Below are 26378 nucleotides of genomic sequence, written 5' to 3' on the forward strand. Positions count from 1 at the left end.
GATAGTGCATTCGAGCTACACCAGCTACAGAAACTAGGGGAAAAGTCTCCTGTTGCAGAAGCAGCACAGAGCCAATACAATTTAAGCTCAATGGTTTCTCAGTTCCCAAAAGTATCAGTAAAGGCAGCACTCCTTACAGAGCTGAATGACACAGGGAACTGAGGATCTGCAGTTCAAAGCAGAGTCACCCGGGCTCCTGCACAAGAATTATTTCCACTCTAGAATCCTTCAGGATGGTGGAAGAGCTAAGAGCCATCTTTCCCCTCACTTCCCAACTGGCTGCACCTGTTATGTTTTGGCTTTCAGAAGCTCAGAACAAAATTTAGCTTTCTAAGTGAGGAAAGGGGATGTCTAGTTATGCTAGCAGAGGGCACCAGCATGAAACCCAAGATGCACTTGTACCTATCTCTAGGCAGGACAAACCTAATGTGAGAAACTGCAGTATTTTGTAGCTCTAACTCATGCTCTAGGACCCCTACCCCCTTCCTGCATGCACACATGATTTAGAAAGGTAAATCAGCACTAAACTGCTGTTTTGAGTTTCCTTTGAAATACCTAGTACTAGAAAGGTTATGCAGAGAACTGTATCTTTTTACTCCTTCCCAAACCAAGAACTGTATGAGCAGTGCCTATCCAAGCTCCCAGGAGGGAAGAGGACTCACAAGAACAACATTTAGGGATGAGAGGAGATTGTAGCCTTCATGATTCACTGGAATATTTGCTCAGGTTCCTCACTTGTGAGGCTTATATTTTACAATGTGTCTGAGGTGAAGATGCTGTGGAACGGACTGGAATACAGTAAAACTTGTCTCCTGCATTGCAGGTTTGAGGCTGTGTTTGCTTCCATTTCAAGCTAAATAAATACCAGCAGTTGGGATATCAGGTTGATAGTTATCGACCCACAGTGAAGACAGGGACAGGAAGAGCAGCAGAGATGCCTGTGCTGCACTGAAACAAGATGCAGGTGCTTCTGTTTTGCATTCCAAATACATCCCCACTTGGGGCTGCATGTAGAGCTCCCAGACACACATCTGTGCATAAGATTTAGGCAAATAAAAGTCCTACTAGTAATAGCCCAACCTTTGAGTGCAGATCAAAGGAGAGGTGAGTGGAGCTACAGCCCCTGAAACCTGACTATACAACTTGTATTTTACCCACCTCTTTTTATCTTAGCAAGGACAATGACAGGAGTGAAATGGAAAAAGGAGGAGTCTGAATACCTTCTGTGTGCATAATGAGTAGATTTTGGAACCCCAGAACACTTTCTTCCCCAAAACATTTTAATATTTTGCTCATTTGCATTTCTGGAGTGGAAATGTAGTACACCTCACAAAAAAAAAAAATCACACCAGTGCAAACCACACTTTGGCTTCAGTAAAATCAAAATTTGAAGTATTTGACATAGGAAATAACAAAGATATTGGAAAACAAGATCACAGGGAACCTGTGAAGTATCTTCTGTACTGGCAGATTGTATGAATTGACCTGCAAGTATAAAACAAGGAATGTCTAATTTCCAGGAACAACCTCCTCTGAACTCCTGATCACAATTTTGAAAAAACTTTGCAAATTCTTCCTTGGAAAACAGCCACGGAGACTCCAGTCTGGGAGACCTGAACATGCCACAGGCCCTATGAGAAGGGTTCAGCCGTGCTAGGTTGCCAATCAGGTACCTCATTTTTGTTTAGACCCCCTACTGCATGCTAGTGAAGAAACTCCTTCTTCACAGGAAGAGTCATTCTGGAACCAGCTGCTGTACAGCAGTGGGCAGGAGAATACAGGGCTGCCCTGGGCTATTGACCCCTGGAGGAAAAGTGATGCGCATGGCCCAGCTCCACATCCAGTCCCAGACAGATGGAGCCTGGAGTTCAAGGCGGTGGAGAAGGTGCAGTTATTCTAGCTGTGCTGCCCAGCAGTGCACCAGGGATGCCACATGGATGGTCCAGGTTGCTCAGAAGCGGGCTTAAAGATGTCTCCATGGCATTGTACTTTCCTGCGTAGAATGACCTTAGCACCTTCAACTCAATGGTCTTGCTGGAATCTAACATGTGAAATTGCAGCTTTTCTTTTTTATCTCACTTACCTTGCTATTGGGGAATACCAGGTCACAATCATGGACTTGTAGCTAACATTTTATATACAGTTTTATAAGAAAAAAGGGCAGATGCACAATTAAGGTGCCGAGATGCATGAACAAGTTTTTTCACTTCATGCAAGCAACTGACATCCTGAGTAATATTCATGAAATGGAGAATTGCATCCCAGAATGAAAAAGCTTTAACACTTTGAACTTCATCCTCCAGTTGACTGATCTGCAGAAGCTAACTCTACAGTACATTTCTGACCAAGATTATTGGGCCCCAAAATCCCTGGCTAACCAAGAAGCTTCATTTATATCCAACAGTTTTTTTATTCTGCTGCTCTCTGCGACACACCAGAGAGCAGCCTCAGCAGAGACAGATGTTTGTTCCACTTGCGTTACAGAGATGTTGTTTTAATGTTCTTTTCTGTGTCAGTCTCATGTTGGCGCCTCTTGGCTCTTCTTCCTGACACAAGCCAGATGAGTAAAGAACCCGCCAGGACTCCAGCTACTGCAGCCACAATGACAGCCCAGTAGGGGACTGAAGGTTCAGTTTTCTCCAAGTTGAGATCTGAATTTCTGAATCCACTGTTTCTCAGTGTGGAAAGAAAGGGTTTCTCCTACAAAGGGAGAGCAAAGGTTTTACTGACCACAGACCACTCAACAGGCAGCATTCAGACAATATGCCATCACCCCTTCCCAGAGAGGAACTGTCAATCTTTAGACAGACTATCAGCTGTTTCTGCCTTCTGTCTATCTTAGCTCATACTCTTTCCTGCCCTATTGCCTGAAAGTTCCTAGAACAAAAAAAGGAGCCATCTCAGAGAGTGATGGCATCATTTCCAAATTTGTTTGCTGCAGACAACCAAATGGAAATACATAGACTCATTAAAACTGGCTTAAATGAGAGGCTTTCCACTGCAGTGAGGATAATTTTTTTTTGCATTAAATTTTAAGTAGATTTTCCTGTGTGTAACAAAACAGGAGTACATTTTAGCTATTTAAAGCCTTCACAAAGATACTCTTTTAAGGAATTTTACCAATAAGAAGAAAGGAGAAAAATAAAAGTGGCTAATGGAGAATATGGACATCTTGGCCTTTACTTACTGGGTTTGGACACTTGAGTTTTGATCTGTCATGTGTAAAGTTGTTGTAAGTCTGCTTTTCACCAGCTGGCTCCAACTGAAGAAGAGAAAAGCAATAGTAAACATAATGATGATTTTTTTTCCTTTTCAGACTCTCCTGACTTGGGTGGTTACAAATTTTATCCAATCTTTTGGTGCTTGCAGCAATGAAGAAGTGTGGTAGAAGGTGCATCACAGGAAAGTTTCCAAACATTTTAACACCCATTAACTGAAGACGTTGAGAATCCGAGGTACTGTCTGCAGAAAAACTCCCTCAGGAAGCAAGGAACAGGAGAAGCCTTTCCTCCTTTTGGACCGAGTAGAGGAGAAAATAACTCTGAATACCACATACTTTAAATATTCTGCTAAAACAAAGTGGTTCACTATACACCCAGTTCTCCCACGTACACATCTCAAATAACAGTATAAACCACAAAGGAAAAAAAAAACCAAACATGACAGATGTTAGTCATGTTACTTAGCACAGTACTGAAAGATAGATGCTTAGGTGTCACGGTGATGGTACTGACTTCAGAAATGATGTAGAATTACAGAGACAGGACAAGACGGTGCCAACCTTTGCAGTCTTCACTCAGACAAGAAATTCCCTGGGAGTTTAGCTGAGGCTAAGTTCACAAGACTGCAAGAAGTGAGTTAAACAGAGCTTTTTATACTATCAGTTGTCAGCTAAATTGCAATAGCTGACCATAGGCTCACCCTCAGTCCATTTCAAACTCAAAATACGTCCAGGCTAATGGCATAGCGTTTGTGGTCGGCTAGGAGTGCACACACCATCGGTTACCATAGTTAAGCTAATGAGTAGAGGCTTGCTCAGTCATGTTAACTGAAGTGTTTACAACTGTGTATGGGCATGCTTGAAGTAACGACTTCAGGACTGGCCCACAGAGAACCGCAGAGTTGTCATCCAGCACTTCTGGGAATACAGCACAGAGGAGTGCTGGTGCTTCTGCTATTGTCCATATGTGCATTTACTGTCCTCAAGTGATTGAAGTGTCAGCTCTATGTTAGAGAGAAACAATACCACAACAAGCCCAACATAACACGGAGCAAACAAATTCTATTCATAAGATTCCCACATGGAAATGCTGGGAATACTTTCTCTCTCTAGTTCAGTTAAAAAAAGAAAAAAAAAAAAAAAGAAAAAAGGAAGCAGATACTGAAAAATGAAAAGAGATGAACAATGGCAAAACGTGACTAAGGAAGGGAAGAAAGCTAACAAGTGAAGAGAAGATGAGAAGCAAAACAGAATGCCAAGTTTTGCTTATTGTCCTGGGGTCCTGCTGGACTCATATAAGAACCCTGATCACTTGACCTGACCGCCAGCTAATGTTGTGAAGACTGAATTTGGTAGTTTTGTTGCATCTTAAAGGGAACAGCTCAAATTCTGATGCTGTTATTTGTAAGATGTGTGGCTCATATCCTGTAGCATTCTGTCTGCAGTACGACTGGTTATTTGTAGATAGCTGTAATACTCCCTGTGCCAGGGCACTTGGTAAGGAGTCTGGCGCAGAGCCCAGACAAAGGATAAGGTGCAAAATTCTGTAGCCAGCCGTGCTTGCTTCATCTCTATGCGATCTGTTCCTCAGGACCATTAGCTTCTGAGCTTTGAAGATGACAGTATCCCCATGTCCGTGAGTGTACAGGGCAACTTCTGGAAGAAACACACAGCTCTTCTAGAGCATGTGGCAAACGTGGAGGCAGGACACAAGCTAAACACACTGTCTGTGTGCTCTTCTCCTGGGCCAGGGGACCGATGAGGTGGATTTGGGACCAGTGGGGGCCCCTTAAGACTACACAGTCCTCTGACTTCAGAGAGCAGGAGCATGCTTTGCTTTGCATGAAGCAAAAAGGGCAAAGAACGTCATGGTGAGGCAGAGGCTCCTTAAGCCATCCCCACCCCTGCATACCCACGCAGTGGCCAGGCACAGTCTGGCCCTTTATGTGTACTGACAAGAATTCATGTCATTTGGCCATAAGCCTACAGCCTGCTGAGCTTTTCAGGGAACAGGGAAACAATACGGCCTTACAGTAAGCTTGCACAGACTTGCTGTACATGGACTGCGAGTGAAAAGCAGGGATGTGTTACAGGAACTAGATTTAAATAGTAAGCAGTAAAATCTTCAGTTGGCATAGACCAACAGATCTCTGCAGAAGGGAATAGTTGTGCTTCGCATCAGTAAGAACCTGATCCCCGCCACTCCAGTAGAAAGCTGTGTGTCTATATCCTTACATGCGTAGGAAATGAGTGACAGTCTGGACAGAATAAAACTCTGGTGCCATAGAAAAAGGACTGATGGTGATTCAGGAATGAGTAATAGCCAATAGGAACACCACGTGGCAACAGAAACCCAATTTAAGGCTACCATATGTCCAGGTACTGTCTCTTTTTCTTCTTGAAACCTGCAGCCATACTCAATTTGAATGTTTTCTACATTTGCCTGGAGTTTCTAGGCCACCATTAGCCCTGTTCAAGCTGCCGCACAATGAAGCCTACCAGACTGCTGTCATCTGGAATCCCAGACATGGAAGCCTGACGGAAAACAGGCAGATTTGCTGTGCATGCACAAATCAATTACTCAGCGCATGTGCACGTACTGTACATCTACTGCTTTCTATAACCCGGGACCTACAGCTCATATGCTATACTGGGCAACTGCACAGATTTCTGCCTTGCATTTCCGAGTCCTTGTGCTCAAGTTCATTCTGAAGTATCCTGTAAGTTTCTTATCTTGCTCAAACTTTTACTTAAACTGAAAAGAAATTCCCCTCCATTTATGCTTGTTTCTTGGACAAACCAGGATACAGGATTTCTGCTACTGCAATGTGTTTGGGTACTGGCATTTATGAGACAAGAGGAGGAAATGTTGCTGTGGCATGAAAATGCCACAGTCTTCCTTCCACCACGGGAAACATCATGGTTCTGAAAGCAACTGTGACCTTGGAATTATCAAGTCCAGCATGTGCCTCTTACACACTCTTCCAGCACTATTCAAAAGCTATCATTTCCACCAAAATGACAGAAGGAATGTGACTGTAAGGAGGCATCATAGATGTGATTTCAGCCCCCCATTAGTTTCAGTGACTCTACTAGAATTGCTTCAGATACTAGAGTGGGTGGTACAACGCGTCCAACACTATTAATGGCAGCAAAAATTCAATCACATGTGTGTTTTCCTAATAAATCTAACAGAATTCACTGAAGAAGGGCAAGCTCATTCAACAGACATTTTCAGGAAACCTACAGGACTGAATGTTTAACTAGGCTGATTTTTTGCTTTAATGCAAGTTATTTACCAAATGAGAAGGGAATTTTTCATTACATTAAGACTCTCAAGATTTCTCATTTTGAATGAGCAGAAGACACTGTTTTATGCAACATGATTGCTTTGGATTGTGTTCCTAAGCAATGCAGACTGAGAAAGGTCTCACAGTTGAGCAGTGCCCCTCTTGTTAAGATACCAATTTTATTTCTTGCTTACTGTTTTGTTTCAGACACCTTTCTCATGATCTTTTGTAGGGACTGCTACCACAAACACACAGGGATCTAGGTCATAACCTCTTACCATATTATTCCAGAGAGCCATGGCCATCTCAGCGTAGCCTCTTACACTGAAATGAAAGCAGTCTGCAGCAAAGAAACTCAGATCTGGCTTGCCATTCTGCAATAAAAGCAAAAATGTATTTCTCAGCACATTTCAACCCTTGAGATCTGACATATTATATCTAATAGTGCACTGTACTTGGCATATCCACTTCACAATTTTGCTATCTTCCTAAAGGCAATATGCTTATATTTTGACACTGCAAATAAACTTAGGTACTCCTAACTGTGGGCTGATTACTGCGTCTTGAGACCTTCTGTGTAATGCAGCCTGCTCAACTTCACACAGCAATTTTCATAACAAACCTAAATTTGTCATTAAACCAACAGTCACAGCTCTTATATGGACTCTGCCATTGACCCATGCTCCACCTTGTACAGAACTGATAGAAAACTAGTTGCTTATTCTTGCTTGTTAAACTTCCACAACTCAGATTTACAACCTTTCAGGCGTTGAAATTTTGCTGAATTTCAGGCAGCATTAAAAATTGTGGGCTTATCCAGTTGTGGCAAATATCCGTCTTGGGGAAAATTTGCCGCCTCATAATGGTAACCATTCTTTGGACTTGAAGGCTGCCAGAACAAAATGGGGGTGATATGACAAAAGAATCAGTATTATGCAAAACTGGGTGGGTTTGACCAGGATTCACGCTGAATCCAGTATCCCTAAATATACAGCATACATAATGCTGAGGCTGGAGAAAAGAAAGAGAATCAGCGTTTGGCTTCAAAGGCTGCTTCCTGTTTCCAGGCTGGGATGAGCCAGGCATGCAAGTGGTGGTCTTTGTGTGAAGGAAACCTGAACATACTCCATAACCTAGATCAGAAGAAAATTGAGGTGAATGCCAACCAAGCCCCCAACAGGGGAAGCAAGAAGGGAACCAACATGCAGTTTAGATGAAACCAGAGGGTGCTTAGGTTTAATGTGTGCACACTACAAATGACTCCTAAAGCCATTTTGATTCACAGGGAGCACAGTCTTTCCTGTCTTCTCCTTTGTCACTCTTATCGCAGGTTCCACCCTGTGCTGCTAGACTGTGCAAATAGAAGAAAACACAGTCCTTGTGGCATGGATCTTGCTGCCTTAGAGAAATCAAGATACTGGTCCTTGCGTAATGGGAAAGGAAAACAGGACTTACTCTATCCAGGGGCAGCAAGGCATTTCGGAAAAACGGCTGCATGACAACTGCAAAGTCCTCACGCTCTTCATACCGACCGCTGTTGATCAGCTGTAAGGCTTCAGCCTGTATGGAGTTGCATGGTTGGAAACAGAAAAGTTACTTACAAGGTTCATCTAACATTTGTCAGCTATCAAAAACATGCATATTACACTTTTTTCAATTTAGGAAGCCATAAATTTTTAGTATAAATCCAGCTGAATAGTATAAAGCAGTCCAGAGAACAGCTAAGAAAATAATTTGGTTCATGAAGAGATTTTAATGAGGAAATGCACAGAAGCTAGGATAATTTGAAATGTAAAGTTGCTTAATTAAAAAAAAAAAAAAAATAGTTTGTACCTTACTTATAGAGATCAGCGCTGCAAAATCGCAACGAGATTCAGATTTACAGAGAATTAAAAAAAAGGAATAAGGTCAAAAATTTTAGAAGTGACAAATGAGTTCAGAAGGCCAACTTAAGACTGAAGTGTGCTTGATTTTTCAGAAAGGTATGCTTGAAGTAAAATAAAACTTAAGCATTGAAACATCACCTGCCGCTTTTGTAAACTACAGCAATAGACATTCATACAGATAATAAAAACATCTCCTTGTGACTTGCCAGCTTATGGGTATAAATTCTAATGCTCCTGGTCATATCTCAAAACATTCCTAACCTCACTTCCTTAGTTAAGGAAAACGTCCCCCGGGTGGGTTTATATGAGTATTTTCCAAGATGGATTTTTTGAGCGTTGTCAGATTCATCAAACAACATCCACTGCCAGAGCCAGAATGGAGGACTGGAGAACATAATGTGAACCGATACAGTGATTGCTGAATTCAAAGGCTGGAATAATGGAAAAACCTTCTGCTCCAATAGCTATTTATAGCCTTTGTTAAATTTGAGTGAATCTTATGCCTGAGGCTATGAAAAGTTACTCTTAGATAGCAAGCTGACCCACGGTAAGCTATCTGTGTGCACGCTCTCAGCCCATGGCAAAAGAAAGGAATATCAGGTTGTTTTCGTTCATTTTCTCTGCTAAGAGTTACCACAAAACAGCTGATGCAAGGTAATTTGTCACCCTTGCAATGACATGTTAATTCATGTGAGCTATTCATTGGATTCATAATGGACAAACACATATCACAGAACAGCCATCATCAGTAACTCTTTTTCGGCTGTTGAAACAGCAACTGGAAACAGAACCGGCCTCAATCTGCCTCCAGCTCAGAACCGATGTCAAATCATAAAGCAGTGTAGAAAGACTTGCATTGCTGCTAACCGGTTAGCTGGGTAGGGTTTTAGTTAGACTGTAGCCGAGCTGTTTCCCAGTCATCCCTCTCTGTCCTTCTGAGGATATGCATGAGAGGAAGGGCAGTGAGAGAAGCAATATAAAAGACGCAAGTGAAGACGACCAGTTACAGAATCAAGGTATTACCTGAAAATCTCTGTTAACTCTCTTTATTTCTTGTAGTTCAGAAGAATTTTCCTCGGGGTTTAAGAAACATGGGCAAACATTCCTTCAATGAAAGAAATACTAGAATTAAAAGCCAACCTGGAATAGCCTATGCAATTCTTCAGCAACGTGTGTCTGCTTCAAGCAGCTCAGGATAGGTGCTCAAAGCTCACATGCCAAAGGAGAGCCACCTCGTTGGCTTAGAAATGGACAGATACTTCAGAAAAAAAATCCCTATTGACTTAGTTTTCAAAGTGAACACCTGTCACAGCTGGTAAAAGTCGCAGGATCAACAACTCTTGAGTCAAACACAAAAGTGTTTAGTATGCCACACATTAGCAGGAACTCACCTATGTTAGAAAAAAAAACCTCAAACCCTACATATAGGCTTACAGCAGATTTTCAGAAGTCTGGGGGTTTAAAGGTAGAAAAGACAAATTGTCCATGTAGTCTGACTCCTTAGACCACTGTGTTTTATTCTGTTACTCCCAAATCAAAAGGTAATAACTTGTGCTTCACTGAAATGCATCCTCTAAGAATGTGCTTGGAATGAATATGAAGACATCAAGCAAGACAGTCAATTCATTATTTTCCCTTCTAGTGTGTTCCAGCAGTTAATCGCTTCTATTATTAAAAATCTGTGCCTAACTTCATTTGAATTCATTAGGCGTCAGCTTCCAACCACTGGTCTTTGTTACACCTTTCTCTGCTAGACTAAAGAGACTTTTCATGTCCATGCTGACTCCTGTAAAGGCACTGCTGCTTTCTAAAACAAGTCCCTCAATCTTCTTCAAGTTAGGGTTTTCGTCTCCTCCATTAGGTGTGAAAAGCAGTTCCTGGTTGTGCACTCTGCTGCATGCAGCCCAGCCTGCACCATAGGTAATGCAGCACTGCACACAAGGAGAGGCATCAGGGATGGCAGCCCATGCTGCTGAGCAGTGAATGGCTGGGCGAAAAAGGCTTTGAAGTTCAGCAGTATGGCAATTATATGGTGACTTGTGCTGTGACATGCTGCCTTAGAACTGAGAAGAAAAGTGATGACTCTGCTATCTACAGGCACATGCCTTCTAGCTGAAGTATTGGAAGAAGTAATAGAAGTTGATGGGAACTAGTGCATGAGGCAAAGGCTGTAATGAAAGTAGCTTGGAAAGCTTGGTGTGGATGTCCTACTGTAGAAGCAATTTAGCTTGATCCAAACAAATAGCACTTTAAAGGCAAAGACCTGTTTTGCTCACTTACTTTGCTGTCAAAGCGCACGCCAAAGAGCTTGCTGCGATCTGACGCAGTCCAGAAATCTCTAGTATCTCCACCATGTTGACAAAGACTCTTGGGAGCTGCAGGGATTATAATAACCAGACATACCAAATCACAGAACATGATACCACTACAAAGTGAGAATGAAGTGCCATCCGTAGCTCAGGGAGCCAGTGCAAACTGCACTGACTGCAACCAATGGCATGTGCAAGGATGATGTATAAAGGGAGGGGGAGGGACACATACAGTGGATGTCAGCCAAAAAATTCCCGGCAGCTAGTACAAACTAGCTGAAACGCTGCTTCACTCCCTGGGGCATTTCCATTTTCTCTAGGTTAAATGAAACTTTGTACAGTTGGTTTAGCCATCAAAACTGGCAGTAGGGTTGTGCTATGTTTGGTCCACAGCAAAAATACTGTGAAATACACAGTTTTCCTGAAACTGCAGCCCACTTTCTCAGGGTATAATCTAATACAGTTGTTGAAATGCAGTGCTGAGGAGCAGTCTGACTCCAGCTATTTGGAAGATGACCTTGTACGAAACAGAATCAGTGACGGTCTATCAGAAGTGAGAAAAACATCAGTGTGCTTGCCAGGAACATAGCTTGCTAGGGTATCTTAAAAGCTTACCTCCTCATAGAAAATATCCAGAGTGTTCCGAAGGTGCTTTACATACTTTTGCACTGAATAGGCTTCCTGTGTAATTAAAAAAAATAAAACCAAAAATTGGATCAGCCTTTTTTCAGGAACCAAGAAGTTTAACTATTTCACCTGAACAAAGGAGTCCACAGACTCTCTACTTGCAAGGTAGTCCATGAGAAGATATACTGACTCAATGCTCCTTTTTGCCTTTGTTGGCAGATATATTTTCAGATCAAGAGGTTTATTGCCACGTGCACACAGGTTATATAGTGCTTGTGTTTCTATGTCACTAATATATTCCCTTAATCTCTGTAGAAAATCCTGAGGTATATAATAGTTCTTGGCAGAGTCTTTGCCAGGTGAATGACTACATAAATCACATCTTTGTATTTCATGTTGTCTTTTATGGGACCCAGACCAGACTAGTTTGCCTTATGAACAGAGCAATACCTTTTTTTTTTTTAAACTGCCAATCTGGGGAAATTGATATGGAGACAGTCAGGCCCCACAAAACCCATAGGCAAAATGACTTTGTGACTGTAGTTATAAAGGTGTAGCTGTGGAGGCAAAGGCTCCAGGCAGCAGCCTCTAAAGGAAAAAGAGAAAAACCAAGAGAACAGTCCCCAGTCATTTCAATGAGCTGGGGTCCAGACACCCAGTCCGTGCCACAGGAACCTTTTCAGAGGGGATGACCACCGATCGCTAGATAAAAGACATCTTTTTCACTATAAACTGATTTTATTTCTTTCAGTGTCATTCTGAAGCAAGAATTAGGCATCCTCAGTAATTATTGCGTGGAGACGCTTTCCAGAATAAAACTTCACTTGTGTCCCCATAACAACACGCCTAAGACGCCACGCTGTCTTGATTGCTTTGTCCAGTTAAGCTGGGAGAGCTCTTCAGTTTACCCTTGGTGTTTTGTTCAATATGGGGCAGGTTGCTGGTTCTTAAATAATGCATGACTCCAGAGCTACAGCGCCCCAGTATTAAAATCTGTGCACTTGTTTCTGATACAATACAGATGAAAGGAACAGGACTTCTAAGTGCTTTTTAAACAAAGAGGAACTTTGGCTCACTGAGAGAGAGAAAGGTTAAATTTCCAGGGCTGGTCACTTGCCAAGTGCCTGGATGAGCATGCCTAATTCAGAGATACAAACCTTATCCAAGCAGTACTGGCATAGGTCGTTGCCTCCAACAAGGACAGTGATCAGCTTCCAATCTTCCTTGAAGTTAATTTTCTAGTGGCACATAAAATAAACAGATTGCAGCGTCCATTGCTTAGGCATACAGAGGTAACATTCACCAATGGGGCTAAACAGGGTACAGACAGTATGGCAGAAAAGAAAGGAGGCATGCTGAGTTCAGCTGGCAAAAAGAAAAGCATCTGTCCAGGGGGAAAGTGTGAACTGTTTGCTAGTCTAGCTGCAATTCACCTTGGCTTTTGTAAGGAAATTCCCTTCAGCAGACAAGATCTGTCAGGGTAGCCAAGCATGGAAATGTGTCTGTGGCAGCAAGCGTCCCTAAATGAATGTTAGCTTCAGGACAGGGATGGACAGGAGAGATTTGCCAGCCGTGGCTGAACACTGCAGGCAGCATGGGGAAAAAGCAGTGTGGGAGTGGATGCTGGACTGACTCATGGAGCTGTGGAACTGGAGCTGCTGGGGATCCCTGCCAGCTGGGCAAGTATTACCCCACAGCCAGGAGGGGCGAAGGGCACTCCAGGAAACAGACAGCTGGATTAAAATAGAAGAGTCCAGGAGGCTGGTGACTTCACTGAGCTCATATAAGGGCAGCTGCAGCATCCACGTCACCGCAAGCTAACAATAGGCACTGCTGAGAGCTGGATCTCATCAAAACATTTTGTAACGTTCAGGACAAAGAAAGGAATCAAAGGCAACTATTTTTAGTGTGGTGCATTTACATAACAAACATCTGCAAAAGGGTCCCACAAATAGAGGAAGGGCCTGGGAATCACCCGCAGGTCTGAATTCTCCTCCTTAACCAGCACTTTGCTCAGAAAGCCTTTCATGAGGAGGTAAAGTGTGGCAGGGACTTCCCCCTTCCCCTTTTTTAAAGATGCATCAAAAGCAGTGAATAAAACAAAGCTCTAGAGCCACATACGATTTTACTGAAGAGCCATGCCAGCTCCCTTCACTCTGCCAAACAATCGGTAATGCAGAGTAACTGACAGTGGGGCAAGCATGCAGCATCCATCAAGAGTGCTGGCATGGAGAGACACATGCTTTGACAAATCCTGCTTATTCAGTACGTTCCTTTCCCATTCAGCCTGAGCCAACGAGCATCAGGCACTCCCATTCCCTTACAGGGTGCTCTTCCTGAACCAACAGCTCACACCCAGACAGTCATCCACCGAAATTCAGCCAACACTTGGAGCAGGGCAGCCTTGGTTTTCCCCCAGATTTCCTCCCCCCAGCCTAAACTGCAGCAACAGCCACTGAATTAAAAGCAAGTTGCCCTTTTGGTGCCCTTTGTAGCTCTCAGTGGAGCTGGCACAGCAGGCTGGTCCACAATGCTAGATCCCGTACTAATTCCCTAAAAGCTTGTGGCGTTGCAGAGATTCACCCAACCCTGAGGTCTCCGGCCACTGATTAATCACTTGCCTGTTCAGAACCAGAGTTTCAGAGGGCTTCATCTCCTGGGAAGACTTCAGTTGTCCCCCTTCCCAGTATTGCCATTTCCCAGACCCAAGAGTGAATAGTGTGATTCATGTTGGTCACCAGGTGCCTGCTCCAGCGATTTTACACTCAGCCTTTATGACCTCTGCTTTGAACACTGCTGCTCAACTAAGCAGTCCTGTCATCTCCCCTGAGCCTTCGGATCTCTCCTCTTCCTCACTACCATCCTTACAACTCCTGGCTGCACTGCGCCCTACATTAGTCCCTGCCTTGTGTGTTTGCACCTTACCTGCATGGATTTGTATAGGTAAATAATCGTCTCCTAAAGGCTAATCCCTGGCACGCTTATCTTGGAAAGCACACCAGAGACAAGGACACTGGCTTTTCTTCCGTCAGGAAAGTGCTCTTCACTACTCAAGCATCCCATCAATTAAAGTCGCCTCCCAGAGACCACAGGAACGCTGAGGGGTGGCCCAAGTTCCACTTACCGAGCTGCTTCTCATTAGCTCCACCAATTCACGTGCTTGGGCTGACATATTGCTATAGAGAGAGGACAGAAGCATTTTAGATGCATGCTCTGATAGCACATCATGTTCTTGATCTCTCACTCCTCATTTCAGGGAATCTTAGGATCAGCAGAAATCAGTACGAGGAAAGTGATGCCTCAAAAGGACGAGCAAACATAGAAGGACCAAGATAAGCAGCAGTTGCTCAAGTGAATAATCTGATCTGAAAGGGCTTCAGCTAGGTTGGCTGCCAAGTGGCAGGCAACTGGGATGAATTCTTCCCATCTCAGAGTTGGCTTAAGTGTGTTTTGTTTGGAGAAAACCACTAAAGCCCAGATGCAAAGAGACATTTAGTTGCATAACTCCCTTCGAAATCTAGTGGGGGAGTTTGGTGCTTGCACAGAAGCTGGGGCACCTAACCATCCTTCCTGATCTGGCCTTAAATTCCTACAGCTTGTCTTAATGCTGCAAGATATTGCTTACAGTGTGGAACTGCCAGCCTGGAGAGTCACAGTCCAGCTCTGGGCAGGATGTAACGTCCGTGGAGCAAAGCACAAACCATGCTGAGACACCGGCTGGAAACTTGAGCTCCTGATATACTAGCATGAGACTGTGCTTAAGCTAATAAGCCCTGCCTCTCTCCAGCAGCTACACAAATGTGGCTACATTATTTGCACTCTCAGAACCATACCGATTGCCCTGAGTCTTTGGTCAGGGCACCCACAAATATTTAGTAGCTACACAGGCTTTGCTACCTATCCTGAAACTCTCTTGCAGTAAATTTAATGACTGTTAAATGTGTCACAATGTCTTGGAAACAAATCCCATGAGTATCCATAGAGCAGGCACAGCATATGCAATACAAACTCTTATGCGTTTTGGTTCTTAACAGACTAGTAGAGCTTTTCTTCAGGAGGAGAAAGGAATTAATTCCAAGTTGCTCATTCTGTTCTTTTTCTTTGTGCTGCAAACACGGATAGTTTTTAATGCCATTAGGGTAGCAGTGGGCTTCTATTTGTTAGTTTGAGGCACATTTCCCAGAAATCAAGGAATAAAGGACAGATGGTCATTAATTTTTTCTCATTACAGATATGGCCTGATAGTGAATCAGGGACCTGCATACACTGGGCAGAAAAAGATAGTGGTAGAATTAGAAGCATAACTAAGACATTGGCTTGGAAATTCTGGGTAGAGGTTAAATGGAAAAAGGAAGTTTCTCTTTGTCTCTAATTTAGAAAAAGATACAAATAAATCCCCCAAATACTGAATTTAAATAAATAAAAAACATCAGACCACAGAAACGTGTCAGTACAAGTAGGTCATCAGTATTAACTCAACCTTAACATGCGGTTCAAAGATAATCTGCCAGTCCATCAGTTTTCATCCCTTTGCCCTTTCTCGGTTGTGATTGTCCTTACCGCGCTGTGGCGCCTCTCTCTGCAACATTGAACCCAGCTGTTTCCTTAGAGATGCCAGTGGAGAAGCCAAAGAGGTTTGGATTGAATTTTTTCAAGATATCTTAAAAAGAGAAAACACAGCGTTTAATCATCCACGGTACCACTAGCAGCGTTGCCTCCCGCAGAAGCACAAGCCAATCGAGTGGTGAGAATATAGACCTGGGTTTTCCTCTCATTCACTGTGACCTTACAGAAGCTATAGATACACCTGCCCCAGAGACTCCAGTTACTGTCCAAACTTCAGCACTGCAACTATTTCTCTCTGTGGCCTCAAGAAGCCAGAGTCTGGCAGCCCAGGAGATGCACCGGTCCCAGGCAACTCACCAGTCTTGAGAATTTGAGTGCCAGAGTAATCATGGTTACTTTCCATCATGTACCAGGAGCAGATGCTCCAAATATGGCCCTCTACCTCCCACTCCTCTAGCTACCCATCAAGATAATATTTATTGCAGAGAAGTGAATTTTATTCACATTTCTAGATTTCACCAAAACCCTCAGTGGGGAAGTGTGATGTCTGAAAACTGTTATTGTTACTACATCTGTAGTGCCGTCTGAAACCTCTTTATAGAATCTCATTTATAATGCATAAATGAAATGCACCTTCTATTTTTCTTTAAACACAGCGATGTGTGTGGTACAAGACAAAGCATATCAGATTTTATTACCAACAATGTCAGGTATTGTCAAACTGCTCTGCAGCATGGATCATATACAAATAGATGAACCATTGTGAACCAAGTCCCCTCCAATTTATGGTCATACTGACCACTTAATGGTTTCTATGGCAACTACAGGAACCGATTACACAGAACACTAGGACAAGAAATTTATAGTATTCTTAGATTTTTTTTCAGTGCAATGTAGCAACTTGAAATCATCAGGAGGAACCACAACTTTGTCAACAACCCTCTCTAGATGGACCACTAATTGTTTTATAACATTTCATTTGTCCACAACCATTACAGTCAGTCACTGGAAAGCACAAAATGAAATAAGGGAGGAGCAGGTCTGCCATGAACTTCTGTCACCTTCAGCACGTTTACTCCTAATCATTTCTGTCAAAAGGACAATACAATCACATGCAGGTCCTATGATGTGGAGGGGCTGAATCAACTTTACAGCTAGTGAGGTCAGTCTGGGTTTCAGCTGTGACTCACATGAACTGCTCATATCCACACTAGACAGGCATCCTCCACTGTTCGCAAGGAAAGCATGACCATTTCCAGATGTTTCCTAGCATCCACTTAGACTACTTGCAGAGTAATACTCGCCTTTCGCTTTTCTCACATTGATTTTCCAGGATACTCACTGGGTAAAGTAGTCTGGGTCTCCAGGGTCCCATCACCTCCAATGCTACAAAGGGAAAGAACAAAATCACCAAGTAGGGTTAATCCTGCAACCATCTGTTTTATTGTCACCATATGTTGCTGTAGCAGCCCAGGAAGGAAGAGAAAAAAAAAAAAAAAAAGACTAACCTCAAACAGGACTAAGGAGATAAACCACAAGAATTCAGGGAAAGTACTGAAAGGAGATTTCACATTAAATTAAGCAGGGCATCAGCTAAGATAGAAGCTATGCCTCCAGACTGGGCATATAGCATACTGGGAGAACTGATTTTTCATAGAGGCATGCTGGGATGCCCATCATAGAAAGGCATATTTCCTCACCAAAGTTGCTCCACGTGACTTTGCTGAAACTACATTTGTGTGCAGTTACGTATAGAAGAGAGACTGCATTAAATGCTCACTAACGACCTATCTAGGATTCTGCAATGTTGATTATGAAAAGAGCCTCTGCCTCTACCATTCAAAACTTGTCTGTGTGCATAGCCAATACATTCTTATACCACTTCTGGCAGCCCCTCCTGAAGATATCTATGCCTGCAGATACATAGAAGGAGGGAAGAAAGGATGAAGAAAAGAATGTATACATGCACACACACTTATCAACTATACTTCTGCCCATACAAAGCAGGCAGTTTCCTTCCACTCCAGCATGGATATTGAGATTCACATCCACTCTGACATGTATTGTCTTTGTCTACTTCGCAATAGCAAAGATGTTTGGGACCTCTTCATTGAATATGCATGCAATGCTTTCACCATGTTCATGCCAATCCACACTCACTTAGACTCTCTAGCATTAGACGCTGCATTAGATAATCACAGCAACAGCAATATTTTGAGTAAACTCCAGAGAGACTAGCAAGAGGCTGAAAGAATTCACTCATATCAATAATCCAGTACTGTCAGACACACAGGACCATGCGTGTAGCAATCAGGTCTGGTTAAAAAAAAAAAAAAAAAAAAAAAAAAAAAAGGCAAAAAACCCCCACAAGAATCACTCCCTTTCTCTTCCAGTCCTGACTCCTCCAATCCTTACCAAGCAATACTTCCTCTCAGCATCCTACCCCTGCATTTACATACTTAAGTATGTAACTACACAACCAGGTGACCCACACTTTTAACTGTGTCTGTGGACAAAAACAGAGAAAGAGAAAATTGAGCATTTCCACCTCCAGGAAAGTCCCCTCCAGTCTGTTTGTAGGTCAGTTGCTTTGGCTCCTACTGCAGTCTGGAAAGGATAGAAAGAATAATTCATAAAATACTAGAAAAAAAAAAAAGTGCTGCAAGTTTAGTTAAGACAGACATCGTGATTTGAAAGTGCTGAAGCATTTTGTTAACTTTACTCTACATCCAGCCAAGCTTTTGCAATATCCCAGTTTTAGCATAAATGGTCCATGTCCTTATTCACCACCACACACTGGCGTCTGGGCAGCCCTGCATCTCCCGTGCTTCAAATTCACAGGATTCTCCTCATACACAAAAGCAGCTCATCTAGATAGTAGATTGCAGAGCATCAGAGGAGATATAGTCCAGCCAGAAGGCATCAGACTGTAAGGTCAAGGACATAAGGCTTCAGAACTACTACTCTAATATTGTTTTAGCAACCCAATGGGACCCAGATTAACAGCAATGGACCCAGATTAACATCAACGGACCAGATTAACATCAACAGCTTTGTATTTGTTTGGATTTTTCTGATGGAAAATGCTTCATCCTGGCATTTCCTGAAGAAAGCTGATTTTGAGAGACTTAATAATCCAGGGGAAAAAACCCAAACAAACCACTGATGAAAAATTCCCAGCCAGTTTTAGCTGTAAATAAATCAGCAGAGGAGCTGCTTTTTAATCTGCCAAGAAAGCAAATCTTTGTTGTAAAATTCACTTTTCCTCTGCTGGACCCAGTCTGCTAGTCTAACACACAGACTTGATGAGGTGTAGGCAGGATTTTTTTTGCCAATACAGATAAGCATGTTGGCATATCTATTGCTTTCACTGTGCGTTGATGCTACGAAGTTAGACAGATGCATTCTAGCCAGTGACATGACTAAATTGCTCAACGTTTCGTTAATCTCCAACTGCATCTAGACTGAGAATAGCCTTCCTGCAGTGTGAACTTTAATATCTTTTAAAAATAAATAAATAAATAAAGCCATCGGAACAAAGAAGTTTGTGATGAATTTGAGTAGCTCACAGGACTGGGACAGACCTTTGGCAAGGTCAGCACCCTGACTCGCATTCAGGACAGCAATCGTGAAAATGGGTTCTTCTGCAGCTGTATAGTTTCTTAGTGATTTCATTTAATTTTGTATTCTTCAAAAAGCCATGATATCAATTCAGCCATAAACACTGACTGCATTCAGGGCTCTTGTGGGAAATACCAGGAGGAAAATCAGTGCCTTAGTGGACCAAGACAGACCTTTGCTGCTGCAGTACCTCTGTGCCAGGGATGGTTAGGCAGTACAAAGTGTGCACTGCTCCTGGCTGTGCTGCAGTTTGTGTGCGGAGGGGGGGCGTATGTGTGCACACGTGTGGGAAATACTCTGTCATTCTTTCCATCCCCCCCCAAGCAATAAATCCCTTAATAAAAACCTTAGTCACACCTTGCTGTGACAATGGCAAATAATAGGAACTGCATGAATAATGGCAGTATGAAAAACTGCCTCGCTCAGCTCTTGAGACATGGACCTCAAGCATCAGAGTCTGGCCCTTATGACTAGGGCTCTTGAAGACATTTCATGTGCTAAAGAATTAAACTTTAAAAAAAAAAAAAAAGAAGAGATGTGTGCTAGTGCACACATCTAGCACTAGATGTGGAGGAGGAAGTCAAGCAATTAATTTTAAGAGTCATGGCAATGGATAGGAGGGAGACTTGCAGGGTCATTACTGAGGTCTTCTGAGAAAAGTTCAAAGCTCAGCAGGGGGGAAAAGCCAGGATTACATCAGGTCAAGCAAAATCAGTTTCAGAGCTAATGAGGAGGTGAAGACATGCACACCTGCCTGTAGATAAGCCTGATCATTTAAGGGCTTCAGTCCCTTAAACTCCCTCTGAACTCTACGGGATCTGAAGCTGCTAGAATGAGCACTGGTTTAGCTCAGGAGTTAAAATTCATGGGAACTGTTGACACGAATGTTTGCTTTCATCCCATGCCAGAACAATTCTGTAGTACTGTGTAATTCTGGAACTTTTTCTCAGAAAAATTCCATGCAGATCTGCAGTATTCCCTGCTATTCTTTTCTGGGGCCTTTCTTTTCTGTGTCTACTCTTTTCAGTTTGCATTACTTGGTGCACGAAATATATCAGAGTTTTAACTGGAAGACACCTAAACCAGGAAGCAACATCTGAAAGCAAAATTCTGAAATACAGAAGTATCAGAATTATCTCAAGTGAGAAGCACTTCATTCTGCAATCAATTATTTCCATAGGAATTTTTATTAAGATCTCTCATTGCATGAAAAATACCAATTGCTTGCTCTTGTTTTTATGTCAGAAAAGACTATTCCTATAAGGCAGACATTTCCCTTTTCAAAAACACTTGAACAAACCATGTGCAATAGAGAATGTGATCCCATTTCTGTTCTGGTCTGAATTATTCATTACTGGATTACACAATTGCCAGTGTCACTCATATCCCTTCAGGCTATATCTTTGCAAAGGGACACAGGTAGATGAGTTTTGCTTTGCCAAGCCAAAGCAATTTGCTTTGTATCTGATGATGCCTGACATGACCACATCTAGGTAGAAATCGACAATTGTTCTTCTTATTCTAAAGATGGGAATACAGCAGTACTTACAGTCAGGGAATCTCCCAGTGCTCCTATGACTTTGATGTCAGCAGGTTGTAGCTCATGTACTAAAAAGCAGTAGGAGAAAAAAAGCATGATTATTGATAACGGACACAAAAATACTGTTTAACAGAATAAAGATCCAAGTCTTTGGTTCCAATCTGATGGTATTTTTACAGAGTTTTAGGGAGAATGAGCCTCAAGTTCTATGCATCAGCTAGGCAAAAGGCATAACTTCTTGCCTTTGCTTGCAACAGTGTACTCAACTAACAAGGAAATAAATGGACCTTAAAACAGCTTAGGAAAAAAATGAAAACAGATTAGATATGTTTAGGGATGCATACATTCAATCCCTTTTAATTGGTTTTCAGGTTTGGGTCATAGATCAATACTTTCCGTTAGCAATCTGCTCATAAAGCCTTCCAGCTACACACAGCGCTTCTACTGCGCTGCTTATCAGAGTAGGCTCACCAGGTAGGTCAAACTTGCTGAGCCACTAACCTACCTAGGCAATTTTAATCTGCCATGTTGCTGTATATGATATATGCGTATGTTAAACGTGATCATATTTATCCACAGAGAGCACACCTGCTGTGTTGCAGAACTTTCTGTGTATGGCAAGACAGACTTTCTTCCTTTGCTGCTAAATATATCAGCTTTTATTGTTTCCTTTTCATCTAGGATTTACAATTTCAAGATCTTATTGTATTTAAAAACAAAAAGTGAAATCTTTCCTATTTGTGATTTTAGCTTACAAGTTCTTTCTCACCTGATGTTGGGACACGACTGGATGGAGCCTGTTCAGAACACGACAGGTCACTGCCCCAATTCTGAAATGGCAAGTTACAAAATTGGTTCACTTTGTGGTTAGAAGATAATATGGAATTCATATATGGTTTAATTTTACAGTGAAGGGCAAAACCAAGTTAAGACATAGATCCTAGTTCAGTACCTATATAGCTCAACAGCCCTTTCCTCTTCTTTGTGGAATACTGTCCAAACATTAATTACTTTTGGTGAAGTTTTCTAGCCAAAGCATAAATTTTTTCCAAAGGCAAAACATTTCATCTAGAAATACTGCTTATGACAAAGTTCCATAAAAAGGATAAATTTTTTTATCTCCTCTACAGCCTGGAGATTCTGTCCATGACCTAGAAGGTAGGGTCTCCAGGTTTGAAGTCCTGCTCTGTCTCAAGAGACATCAGATGTAAAAACAAACAAAAGAAAAATCAACAATAAAATCCTCTGCAAAGTTATAAAATGATATTAAGGTATTGTATTATATTATATTATTATTATTTCCCAGGTAACTCACTAGAAACCTATTCTTTTCCTAGAAACTTTCAAAAAGGGCTTGCTTTCACTGAATATAAAATTTTAAAAAATTTTGAAGCTTCAAAAGTTTCAGTAAAGAGAGCTATCAGCCTCTAAATAAGTGGCCTTTACCATACATTTGTAGGTGATATCATAGGTATTATGTTTATTCCACCAATTGAGGAAATTGAGTCAACCACACATCGCAGAACATCTTGGTTCACCAGCAGAAGCAGCTGATGAATGTGCCACTCACACTCTTTGGTAGTGAGCAACAATATTAGCTAAGAAGGCAGCGAGGGAAAAATTGTAATTGTTGTAATGGGCAGTCCCTGTAAGAGCAAAGACAGTTGCTTACCCTGATCTAAGAGCCAGCCCTGCTTGGAGTGGGAGGTTGGACTAGGAATGTCCTGAGGTCACTTCCAACTGCAATTATTCTACGATTGCACAATTCTACCATTCAGAGAAAAACTACATGGAACAGTGGTCTTCAGAAAGCATGGTTAGTGTTAAAAAACACCAAGACAAATTCATCTGTTCTTGTAAAAAATGGTGTAATGGGCTCTACTATCAGCCATCTAGTTAAAGGCTGGTTGCAGAGGCTAGAAAGGACAGCTGGGCTTATTTTTAGAGCAGAGAAGAAACTGTTCCTTTACTCTCTCTACTGTTTCTTTCTTTTACCCTATCACTTCAAAAGCTATTGCTGTTGAGATTCAGTGGAAGTGCAAGAATTACCCATTAAAAGTATAACTCTAGCTCTACAGATAAAAATCCCACTTCAATATTGCAAACTATGGCTTGCTGAAACAATAACAGCTGTTGCTCTTTGTAACCCTCAAGACACACAGAGATTTTCAGAATTTGGCTAGGCATGAGGACCCCCAGTATGCCAAACTAGCCCAGCCCATTTTGACTGCCATCTCCAACCACACTTAGTCTGCATGCCTGCAGCCATTTGTCAAGAGCAAATAACTGCCCCACTTCTTCAAGTCCTACACAAAGTTTGTTTCTGCAGTTTGTTCAAGCTACCTTGTGATAGTTGCTCAGTCATGGTGGAAAATGAATCCCTTTGAAAATGGATTCCTATCACCTCCTTTGTATCTGGCTGCCTATCCAATATGTAAAGGTGACTGCCCTCTACAGGTTAAGCCTACCTGAGCGCATGGAAGTGCAGTGGCTCAAGACGAGAATACGTAAACCTTCCTCAGATCATTTGGGGGCTCAGGGTTCTAAGTTATCTTCTCCCTATTGTGAGGAACTTGCTATCTGAATTAATGATGCATCCTAGGTGACTTACTGTTGAGCAGAGTTTTGATACAATTGCACCAATTAATACAATTCATTTTGTTTGGCTTTTAGGAAAAGTAGAGTTTAACATTTGTTTACACAGGAAAAAAGGCAATGCAAGATAGACTTCCCTTTCTAAAAACTGGTAACAGTTTATCTCATCTATAAATTCAGGATGATGTGTGAACAGTCACCAGATACAGCTTTGCGGAGTTTGACTAAAATGCAGCAAAAGATGCAACAGTTACCTCTATTGGCTCATTAGTGGGCTCTACAGGTGGATATGTGTAGTTGCTATTCTTGTATGTTCCCAGGAATGGTTTGTCCTGGAGAAAGAGGAGTACAAGAGTAAGAGAAATTTGGCAATAAACACATGGCACAGACCGTAGCAAGTAATATCAAGACATCATATCACCAAGAGAGTAACTGCCTAAGCTGCAAAATGGGGATCTGGATTTTGAAACCATGGTCCTTCCTTAAAATTCAGAAGTAAGATTTGTGTTTAGCACCTTATGGCAAAAATGACATATGCCAGATCCCAATTGCAGTTTAACATTTTCCTCTCCTAACTTTCCACAAATTACTTAGACTTTATTAGATGTTTAGTCCTTTCAAAAGACAGTGATGTAAAGTCTAGAGAAACCTGGGCAAATCTGCCTGTGTCAGCAGAGGGGAGATGAAAATTTCGTTACTGAAAGGATCACTCTTCCCTCCAAGAGAGGCTGTATAAATTGCATGGTTACTTTTGTCCCCTACTAATGCAACATGCATTCAGGAAGACATGCACGTTGTATAGCCTAAAAAAATTCACTGGGATGCCCACTTATCTCAGTTAAGAGCAATTCCAATATCTGCATGAGGAGGTCTTATAAAGCACTAAAATTAGAAGGCATATTTAATTGATTAGAAGACCCACTGTTCTTTTATTTGCAGGGTTTTATCCTGCTTTAAGTTGCCTCAATATAAATAATTTTCCTTGGCTTGTTGGGTCCTTACAATCTGGCACACCTGATATTTTCATGGACATGACTACCTGAAGTAGGATTTTAAAACTGTAGTGAGAAACTGTGGGAACAATAAATGGAATTTGTGGGTGTCAGAATCTGAAATCATCTACTACTCCCTTCAGTAACACAGAAGGTGAAATCCCCTAGAAACAGTCTATTTATTCCTTTGTAGCACTGTTTCACAGTCTTTACCTTAGAGCTTTCTGAGCAGGGAAACCTACTGGCACTTCTATCAATGACTTTTTCAAAGCACTGTGTGCTTACCGTTTCTGAAAACAATGGTCACACATTCTTTGCAAGGGACATAAAACTTTTCTATGCCTACTTCTCAAAAGCAGCATCTTTGAATAGGAGTGGATGAAGGGAAAGAAGTATAAAATCCACATTATTTGGCACTGAAGAAGTTGGTAGGGTAATTTAAGCTGCCTGGAAAGAATACTGGGTAAAATGAAGTAGGACCAATTTAAGTGAATCTGAGGACTTTTGAAACGTGCTGATGGATAACTCAGCAGATCTTGCTTTTCTGACAGGATGTACACACAGTATGGACAAAATCCTCCTGTATGACTTGAATGACTATCTCTAGACAGTCATACTCTAGACTGACTCTAGAGTACAACTCGGCTCCCTGGTCTGTTCAGTTCTTTGGCCTCCTTGTTGAAACTGCTGGAGAAAGGGAGTCAATTATTGCTGACTGCAGCAATCATTTCCATGTGCTGATACCTAGCAACTGTACTGCAAGTTCAGCAGCTTGTTTTATAAGTGTAGAAGCAGCTTCCAAAGAGTCTGAAGTATCCCTGTTATGGATCAGGCCAGGAAAACCAACCTGCCACTAATTCAAGAGATAACAGATACTGGGGGTTTTCAGAGCCGCTGTGGTGCCCAAACCCCATTGATTCTGATTAATGCAGCATATTCTGTTGTTTGCTGCTTGAGCTGCCTCTATACTTCACAAACATAACAAAACACAACCTCTGCTACAACTGAAAACACACAAATCAGCATGTTGTCAATCAGTATTTATGGCACAGTAAAAGGCCAAGGGACACCAGAGCAGGGATATGAGAGCACCTGTTCACTCAGAGGTAAGCAGAGAACAAAAATTTTCAGTAAACTGGTTTCAGACATACTGAACCCCTGCTCTCTGCAGCAAGCACAAGCATGTACAGCCATCTGATACCCAGCTTCCACAACGTGGGTAATATTTACCTGAGTTGGACAGTCGAGGATGATGTCAGCCATGAAATCAAATGAGTCAGCTTTCTGGCCTACAGGCTGTAACTAGAAAGGAAGACAAAAACCCCTATTTTGTAACCATGTCAGCTCATCTTACATTTGTGTAACAATTCTAATCCAAAGAATATAAATATACCTTTCAAATTTATATAAAGCTGCCTGTATTTACAGACCTTGATTTACCTAAGGCTGAAATGCATCTACTTCTCAGAAAGAACATGGCAACTCCATAACAAAACAGCAACTCTAGAAAGAAGCTGAAAATGGGAAGTGGAAAGCTACTCTGGATCAGTTTAAACTCCTGGAGGATTTTGGCAGGCACATGAAGTACCTTGGAATTTCGCCAGAAGGCTAGGTCGTAAACTCTCTTCTCTTGCATAAAAGACAAGACACTAAGTCCCTCAATTTTTATAGCTAAGATGCATGATGGCATCTCCAACAAAAGGCTGTTTATGCACAGAAGATTAAACCAAAT

The 26378-nt window shown here is 42.0% G+C and overlaps 1 protein-coding gene across 1 annotated transcript in view; it reads right to left on the minus strand.

The window, feature by feature from the left end:
* Window positions 1-1276: 1276 nt before the first annotated feature.
* PLB1 (phospholipase B1) overlaps window positions 1277-26378 on the minus strand; it is an 84066-nt gene continuing 58964 nt past the window's right edge. Inside the window, exons 43-58 of the mRNA XM_050894108.1 lie at window positions 25877-25948; window positions 23909-23986; window positions 21829-21889; window positions 21069-21127; window positions 18447-18505; window positions 17241-17284; window positions 15893-15992; window positions 14457-14508; window positions 12490-12570; window positions 11321-11386; window positions 10677-10771; window positions 9420-9501; window positions 7966-8070; window positions 6789-6884; window positions 3188-3262; window positions 1277-2700 (exon numbers count right to left, since the gene is read on the minus strand). Coding sequence (XP_050750065.1) covers window positions 2479-2700; window positions 3188-3262; window positions 6789-6884; window positions 7966-8070; window positions 9420-9501; window positions 10677-10771; window positions 11321-11386; window positions 12490-12570; window positions 14457-14508; window positions 15893-15992; window positions 17241-17284; window positions 18447-18505; window positions 21069-21127; window positions 21829-21889; window positions 23909-23986; window positions 25877-25948 — 1347 coding nt within the window. The 3' untranslated portion in view covers window positions 1277-2478. The remainder of the gene's footprint in view (window positions 2701-3187; window positions 3263-6788; window positions 6885-7965; window positions 8071-9419; window positions 9502-10676; window positions 10772-11320; window positions 11387-12489; window positions 12571-14456; window positions 14509-15892; window positions 15993-17240; window positions 17285-18446; window positions 18506-21068; window positions 21128-21828; window positions 21890-23908; window positions 23987-25876; window positions 25949-26378) is intronic.

The sequence above is a fragment of the Gymnogyps californianus genome, chromosome 3 (genome assembly GCF_018139145.2).
Source record: "Gymnogyps californianus isolate 813 chromosome 3, ASM1813914v2, whole genome shotgun sequence".
NCBI classification, from domain to species: Eukaryota; Metazoa; Chordata; class Aves; order Accipitriformes; family Cathartidae; genus Gymnogyps; species Gymnogyps californianus.